Source organism: Dioscorea cayenensis, chromosome 16, assembly GCF_009730915.1.
Source record: "Dioscorea cayenensis subsp. rotundata cultivar TDr96_F1 chromosome 16, TDr96_F1_v2_PseudoChromosome.rev07_lg8_w22 25.fasta, whole genome shotgun sequence".
Taxonomy (NCBI): domain Eukaryota; kingdom Viridiplantae; phylum Streptophyta; class Magnoliopsida; order Dioscoreales; family Dioscoreaceae; genus Dioscorea; species Dioscorea cayenensis.
Genome location: NC_052486.1, coordinates 2,397,368 through 2,405,844, shown reverse-complemented (window position 1 = coordinate 2,405,844; position 8,477 = coordinate 2,397,368). Strand labels below are relative to the sequence as shown.

The 8,477-nt window shown below is 35.1% G+C and overlaps 2 protein-coding genes across 2 annotated transcripts; both read right to left on the bottom strand.

The window, feature by feature from the left end:
• Positions 1-118: 118 nt before the first annotated feature.
• Positions 119-2,085, bottom strand: LOC120278905 (triacylglycerol lipase 2-like). The gene is made up of 9 exons (XM_039285648.1): positions 1,899-2,085; positions 1,705-1,821; positions 1,487-1,627; positions 1,294-1,407; positions 1,079-1,222; positions 958-998; positions 801-880; positions 636-731; positions 119-564 (listed from the first exon to the last, which is right to left on the bottom strand). The coding sequence occupies exons 1-9, from the start codon at positions 2,061-2,063 to the stop codon at positions 254-256; spliced, it is 1,209 nt and encodes a 402-aa protein (XP_039141582.1). The 5' UTR covers positions 2,064-2,085; the 3' UTR covers positions 119-253.
• Positions 2,086-2,995: 910 nt separating this feature from the next.
• Positions 2,996-5,209, bottom strand: LOC120279671 (putative receptor-like protein kinase At1g80870). Its single transcript, XM_039286594.1, is given in 5 exon segments — positions 2,996-3,232; positions 3,234-3,257; positions 3,259-3,534; positions 3,536-3,812; positions 3,814-5,209. Coding segments are annotated over 5 exon segments (1,848 nt in total). The 5' UTR covers positions 5,013-5,209; the 3' UTR covers positions 2,996-3,160.
• Between the last annotated feature and the right edge of the window lie 3,268 nt (positions 5,210-8,477).

Here is an 8,477-nt window from a genome sequence, read left to right as displayed (position 1 = left end):
TTATTTCAATATATATATATATTCTGTTAAATTCGAGCTAAATTTTCAGAGTAATCATATCACAGAATGAATTAAGAATTTAGTGATGTGACTTAAAATCAGAAATAATTCATCTCCAAATTCAAATTTAATGTTAAGCAATGTGATATTTTGATTTACAACCAAATCCAAATGCACCAAATCCTTTATCAGTTATTTCCAATTCCAATAATCAATTCTCTGAATCTCAATTCAGTAACCCTTTTCACACTTGTTAATGAAGCTTGAAGAAAGCCATGAGAGGTTCATAGATGACTTCCTTAGCATTCACAGCCATTTGAAAGTCAGAATGAGCATAGTTTTCCTGATAGTGAATCTCAGTGTTGTGAGATTTCAGTATTTTTAGCAGGTGTTTAACATCTTGAACATCAGAAAGCTCATCTTTGCCTCCATAAGCAATGAACATCGGAAAGTTCTTCGGAATCGAAGCCATGTTGTAAGCAGGTGGAGTTGGTTGTCCATAATGCTTCATGTTCTCTTCTTTATTGCTGTAATCAAACTTCGTTATCGTTCCCTTTCTAATCACTGCAATTTCAGTGTCAAAATATATCATGTGAGTTTTCATCAGCTTTGGAAATCCGAGTAAGTGAACTCACTCTGAGCAAGGTGAATCATGTTCTTTGTTGCAGTTGGTTGAGGTTCATGTTCTTGGTACAGAGCAATGGTTGAAGCATTGAGGCAGCAATTCTTGCCTAAACATGAATTGTCAGCATATTTCAAGCAGTGTCAATAATTAGGAATTACAAGCAACGTGGTAGAACCTGTGATTGCAGACATTAAGTTGTAGCAATTGACACCGGGTTGCTTGCAGAGATTTTTAAGCAAGTTCTGCACTGCTTCTCTACATGAAAAAGATTTACAGGTTTTCTTTCTTAGTCGGCAGAAATAGTTGAATTAGTGAAGGACTCTTTTACTCACTCATTTGGATTGAATTCATGAAGACCCAACCAGTAATAAGCCTATAAACAAGCAAAGGAAACCACAATTCATTAACTAAATCAGTAAAAAAACATACTAAACTCTGTTGAATTTAGTGTACCTCTGCTACGAATGTCTTTGCTGCAGCTTGCACAAGAACCGATGCCACCTGATCTACATAAGCAATAGGGCTGAGCAGGGCTGCTGATCGGAACATGTTCATCATCTCATTTTCACAGAATGAGGCAAGGGCGATCAGTGTTCCCTATAGACAAAATTTCAAATGTAAACTTCACTGGGTACCTCAAACACTAGAGTATCAGCGCAGCTACTTACTAAAGAGTGGCCAACATAATGAAGCTTTTGTTCTGCTGTCTTGGTGTAGATATACTTTACAGTGGCAGGAAGATCATAGGCAGTGAGTTCATCCCAAGACCAATCCCAATATGCCTGGAATTTTGTATCACATTTGAATTGAAAAAGATAAATGTTTTGCATAGTAAATGAAGAGAAGGCAAGAGAAGTATACAGAATCGTTTGGCTGGAGAGAAGTGTGACCACTGCTATACTTGGTACCACGAGCATTAGCGATCCAAACATCGTATCCCTTGTCTGCTAAGATGAATCCTAGTGATTCACCGGGTGGATTCAGAATCCAAGTGATCCCATCCTACAAAAGCAGCAGAATTCAGGAGTGAAATTTTCAACAGCAACCACTCTTGAGCATTGTCTTCGGATCACACATACCATCAGAAGTCCATGTTCAAGCAAAACAGGGATCTTATTTGCTCTCGAGTATGCATTATTAGAATGACCATTCGGTATTCTCTGAATGCTCAGGATATAACCATCTTCAGTAGTCACCTGCAACACGAGACTTCGGGTGGTGATGAAGTTAAAATAAATACATGATGGTGGAGAGATATTGAAGCTAAGATTACAGTGTGCTCTTCACAAGGATAGCCGTAAATCTCCACCATGGTTTTGCATGTACCATGAACAACTCCAACAGGCCTAGAGTGCTGGAAACCAACATCCCTCGCTCCAAGCGCGGCACTGAAAGTTAGCAGGAATGCAGAAAACCAGAGAAAGACCATGTTTAACATAACCCTGGTTCAAGGAGGTTTCATTTAGTGAATATATAGTTTTAAAGGGAAGATTAATGTGAACATTTGTTCCAATGGCTGCACGGATGTTATGATCGAATAATATCAGCATTCTGCTGGCTTGCTGTGTGTTGACATAGTTCAATAGATAGAGGAAAACATAAAGTGATGAGAACAGACAAGAGAAAGCAATGGGTTGAATTATATTCCACGGAGTTTTCCATGTTCTGAAACTTGTTCACACTCAGGTATGTTTAGCAATTAATTAAATCATGGATAAATCATGAATGGAAGATTAAACTGAACTATCAAAAGAGAAAGAGTCATATAATTTTATACTGAGAATTATTAGAAGTTCATAGCATTAATTAAGAATAAAAAAAAAAGAATCAAGAAAGCTAATCAACAATGTCCCTTCAAGGATATAGCCCAATCCAGACATTGATGTAACATAATATTTAAATACTGGGTTCTCAGACTTATCATAGCGTGTCATACTTTGTAAATTAATTAATTAATCAATCAAGGAAACAACTATTTATTTTCTTAAATTATTAAGTTGATGTTGAAGAAGAGGAGCATGACATTGTACAGAGAGCCATGCGCTGTTGGGTGTGACTTTTTGCACTTGAGGACGAGAATTCCTCCACATTCTCTTCGTCTCTATCCCATTCATCCATTTGACAAATGATTCCAATAATAAGGTCCACATGAAAAAGAAATTTTATGAAAAAAGTATGGATTTGATTGAAAATAATTATGAATACGAAGATCATGGTTCTAAGGCCAACCCATTCTCTAGTCCCCACCAGTTGTGGCTTTTAGCTAACAAGATTAGTATACACATCTAATAAAATCAGTTTCATTTGATGGGATTAAACGTTTTAAATGAAAAACAACATTGTGATCATGTTTGGAAATAACTCAAGGGATAAACAATGAGATCCTTTGATTCACATAATCAACTCATATTTACACAAATAGTAAGATCTACAATAACATATCTCAATTGGAAATCCATCTTTAACTTCAAACAATGAAGCTATTTGTATCTAAACTTGCATGTAAACTCTTAAGAAACCAAGAATACACTCACATTATCTAGTAGGAGTTCTTCTCCTCGACCTGCTATTCAACTTTGGTGAAGGAGAGAACTCAAATGGCACGACCAGGGACATCCATCTCCCCTTTCAAAAATCCTCACAATGTCACCACTGTCTGGCCGTGATTCCGGCGATCTTTGTAAACACAACAGCGCGAGATTAATGCACAAACTCGCCTGCTCTTTATCGTACAAATCCTTCAATCTCTCATCAACCAAATCAAGCACATTTCCACTTTGAGCTAAATGTCGACACCAGCTTACAAGATTAGCTTTCTCAAGCTTCATTGGTGAAGACAAGACATGAAGAGGCCGCCTTCCGGATAAGATAACTAAAATCAACACTCCAAAGCTATATACATCTCCCTTTCTCCATTGAATTCCCACTCTCTGGAGCGATATAACAAACAGTTCCTCGCATGCTTGTCGTGCTACTAAGCTCTCTGCTGAACATCTCCCCACTGAACAACTCACTCCCTGCCGATCGGCTCCGCTTCCTCCTCCATCCATTCCTGAAGCTCACCTCCATGTTCTTCACATATCCATTACCATTGCTCGAACAACTACTCCCAGCACCACCGCCTCCCCGACAACTAGCATTCCGGAACCACCGCATTGATCTCAACCCAAAAACCGAAACCTTCATCATGCTTTCCTTTCTTGCTTATCTCCGCAAAATACTCTTCCTTCCACCATTCTCTGACCTTCTTGGTCTTCTTATCAACACCACCATTACTGAGCTTCTTCTCATGCTTCGCCTCACAGTTATTGAAGAATGCTTCACCTTGGCTATTCAATGGTGAGCTCTTCTGCTCCCCGTTTTCTTCATCCTCCCAACCTACACAAATCTGACTGCCAATCCACTCATGGACATATTCCTTGCTACTGAGTTCCCCACTGCCATCCTGTTTCCACCACCAATCCTTCCCCCATTCACCATTTGAATGTTCCAAGTTAACAGACTCTTCATTACAAGGAACAACCGCCGCCGTTGCCGGCGCCGGCGGCACCGGCGCCAAAGCTGGCTCCTTTCCCTTGTCATTGGCTCTAGCAACGCCAGTGGCGGCCTTCTTGGGAGGTGGAGCGAAGGCAAAGTCGGCTTCCAGGCTAGCAAGCTCTTGGCTTTTCCACAACTCCTGGCTGAACATCTCAACGCCGAGATCCCCTTCAGTTTTGAACCTCGCCAAACCGAAATCAGAAATCTTTGCGCTGAAATCAGCACCGAGGAGGACATTGCTGGGCTTAATATCGCCGTGAATGACCGGCGGGTCGCACTCGAGATGGAGAAAGGCAAGAGCTTGGGCGACGTCCAGGATAATCCGGAAGCGGTGGTCCCATGTGAGGGCGTCAGAGGGATGGAAGAGGGCGTCTTGGAGGCTGCCGTTGGGCATGAACTCGAAGACTAAAGCTCGGCAACGACGACTGAGGCAGTAACCGAGAAGAGAAACGATGAAGGGGGAGTGAGGGATGGCAGCGAGGGTGTGGAACTCGTTCAAGAAGGTAGTTTCGGAGACGGCGATAGGGTCGAAGAGCTTGACGGCGGCGGCGGGCAGAAGAGCAGCGCGGAGGACGGTGGCGGTGGAGCCGCGGCCAAGGCGGCGGGAATGGTGAAACGAGGCAGTAGCTCGGCGGAGATCACGGTGGCGGAAGCGGCGGAGAGGGAGTGGGCTTGGGGACGGGAGAGGAAGCGTTGGAGATCGGCGATAAATTGAGAAGTAAAAGTAGAGGAGCATGAGAAGCACTAAGACGACAACGAGAAGGGTTGCACCGGCAACGGCGCCGGCGAGGAGGAGTGCATGGGCCTTGTGAGCTCGAGGATATGATGGTGAAAGTGGTCTTGAAGGCATTGGAACTAGAATTAGGGTTAGGGTTTTGTGAGATAGTGGAGAAGAAGTAGAAGAAGAATGATAAAAGAGAGAACTTTGAGATGATGCGCAAATTTGAATTAGGGTTAGGGTTAGGGTTAGGGTTTAGGGGAGGAAGAGGAAAGGGAGAAGAGAGAGAAAGAAGGGAAGTCATGGAGGAAGTGGAGGTGGAAGTGGTGATAAAAAAAAAAAAATGGAAGTGGTGGGGTTGAGTGGAGGGAGAAAGATGGAGGGAAAAGCTGGTTCACAGTTGGAAACTTTTTTTTTTTTTATATATTTTTTTTTATCTTTGAAAAATGTTTATTATTTATCAATAAATATGAAATTACATATATATATATACCCCTATAAAAAAACTTAATATATATATATATATATATAAACATATATTCTATTAATTAGTTTCTATTAAAAATTTTATTATGTTTTTTTGTTTTTGACAAAGTTTATAAATCACATTTAATAAAAAAACTAATTAGTTACGGATCAAAGTTTCTACAAAATAGCTCCAACAGGAATGCAACCGCTAAAAGCTAGACATCCAAAAATTTCTTTTTTTATATTATATTAGATCAATTTATATTATGTTCTAACAAAAGAATTTATGAGGAAAGTAGTTTTTTTTTAAAATTATATTAGATTAATTTATATATTAATTATTATTTTATATAGTTGAATCTCAACTAATGCCTTGCGTATAATCACTAAATATGTAATAATAGCATAGTCCAATTTTTCATTTTTTTTAAAATAGTATTATATCCTAAAATATTTTTAAGAAATAATTCTAATTAAGTAGTATAATAAACAATTATTAATTATACAAAAAAATCATATATATATATATATATTTGTGATTAGCCAGTAAAATAAACAAGGAATTAGAAAGAGTGTACAAAACGATAAAGCTCTTCTACAGATGTTTTTTATTGATTAAGATTTAAATTTGAAATTATTTATTATTAAGTGATTCAAAATTTTAATATTTTTTATTAATTATTATTATTTTTTATTATATACGTTTTCAAGTTAAGAAATGTTATATATATAGGGGTATAGTTGTAAATGAGATATTATATATATATATAATATTTTAAGAAAAGGGAAATTCAGAAGGGAGGACTTTGAGGAAAAGAAGAGAATAAAGTATAGAGAAAAAGATAAAGGCATTCTCATGCTTATGTTTTTGAGTGGAGGCATGCTTTATGACTTCTGTTTAAGTTCACTTTTTTTTTTTTAAGAGTTTGATCCGATCAAGTAAATAATAAAATAATGTCTTGAGTTGGAACCATTTTGATCCTTTTAATTAAAAAAATCCATAATTTAAAACAATTCCTTGAAATCAAGAATAATTTAAGAGTATTTTAATAAAAAAATCAATAGTTATTTTAATCTCCTTCTTTATAAATGTTTAGAATAAAGAGAAACAAATGATGGATAAATAATAATAATTGAAAAAAAAAAGTGATTTTATCGACATAGCCCCCCGGAAAAACTTTGTATGATTGCGTAAATGTAATTTTGGATTTTTTTGGGGTTGTAAAGTGAAAAGTTTGGAAATATATTATTACAAAAAACCATTGAAGAGGACCAAAGAGAAGGGATGTTGTGTCGTGAGTGGCACGCCGTGCGTTGGCCAAGGCGGGAAGATAACATGCCTTGTGGACCCCATATTTATGTGTTTTTTTTTTCTCTATTAATTATTTTAAATGATATTATTAGTTTAATGGCATTTTAAATAATCACCGAAATTATACCCCCATTTTAAGTCCCTTGGTTTATTTTAATCCATGATATTTCTTCTGTGTAATGAATTATTTTGAATTTTAGGTTAATTATTTTTTTTAAAAATAAATTAAATAGGGAAAATAAATTATAGATCTTTGAAAATTTTAAAGTTTCCTAAACAAACTTTTGATATTTGAATTTTTCAAACAAATTTTTTTTTACAGTCAATTACTGAAGCTCACTGTATCAATTTATTCAATCTAACAATATGTATTTCATGCTTAATATGTATAGTTTTTGTTTACCATTATATGTTTACGTGTAACCAAATAAATTTTTACTTAATATATAGTATTCTTTTTATTCAATATTTATTTTTTATATTTAATACTGATCTTTTCATTTAATATTATGTGTTTCAATTTAAAAAAATTAAAAAATATTTTTATCAATATCAATTATTTTTTATGACAGAATGACTGAATAGTAAATTATCAGAAAATTATTTATTTATTTATTTTGAGAATACTCAAATTTGGGTGAATTTGGGTGAATGATATGTGAAGTAAAATTTGGAGGGATTTAAGGTATTTTCAGATTAATTATATATATATATATATATATATATATATAATTATGAAGGAAGTATTGATGGGAGTTGACGTTCACATGATGAGATGGTGAAGAAAGGCCAAAATTTTACACCTGAAAAGAAGTGATGGATGGATGGGATGGCGTGTGGTTGCATGTGAATGTAAAGATTTGAAGGGTTGGGAGTTTTGTTTGATCTCTTGGAACTTTGAGGGGATTTTTTTTTTTTGTTTAAAATAAAAAGATGGTCAATAATTCATTGTTTAGTAGTTTTGCAGCTTTTCAAGTTTTGGGAATAATAAGTTTAATATGATGTGATTATGTTTTCAAAAATAAGGAAAAAATGATATTTTAAGATAATTAATAATTTAATATGAAGAGTTTGACTCACAATGTTAATATAATATCATCAGTACTCTATATTTTTTGCATGTGAATGTGACTTTTTTTTTACTTTTTCTTTTTCTAATATATATTGGTGGTGTTCAGTTTTAACCTTTCAATCAATTTTTATAATATCTGACCAAGAATGAAGACTAAAAATTTCAAATTTTGTTGGTCAAAGTATTCAATTGATCAGCCATGCATGGTAAATAAAAATAAAAAAATATTTTATAAATTGTATCTTATTTTTTTAAATATAGATATAATTATGATAATTTTTTTTTTAACATAAAAGCATAAAACCACCTAACAATAGGGTAGTGGTACTTCTCTGCTCAATAATGGAGAGTTCAAATCTTAGTCACGGTTTGTCCATAACTACTAAAAAAAAAACATCCTTCAACTTGCAAACTAGTCCTGATTTGAACAAATAATAACTAAAAATTTGGCAGAAATTGATAGTGACTGTTAAAAATTTCAATAATGAATTAATCCAAAACAAAGATTAACTAATCATGGTAAAAATAATAAAATAGCAGTTGAAGAGAGAGTTGAGGAAAAACAAAAAGGAAAAGAGAAAGATAGGGAATCTCCAAAGAGAAACAATATTTAAAAAAAAAAAAAAAACTTATGGTTGTGTTGTGGCCACCTCTCAATCAAGAATCCCTAGGACAACACATGTTCAAAGAATACCATCCAGTCATACATTCTCTAATCCACCAAAAAGATAATAAACAAATGCAA

Bases quoted from the DNA above. Each gene is read 5' to 3' on its own strand.
- LOC120278905 (XM_039285648.1), bottom strand. From the start codon at position 2,063: ATGTTAAACATGGTCTTTCTCTGGTTTTCTGCATTCCTGCTAACTTTC. The intron at 1,822-1,898 runs GTAATCTTAGCT...CTCGTGTTGCAG, and splicing joins ATCCTTGTGAAGAGCACACT to GTGACTACTGAAGATGGTTA. The intron at 881-957 runs GTGAGTAAAAGA...TTTTTCATGTAG, and splicing joins CATGAATTCAATCCAAATGA to AGAAGCAGTGCAGAACTTGC.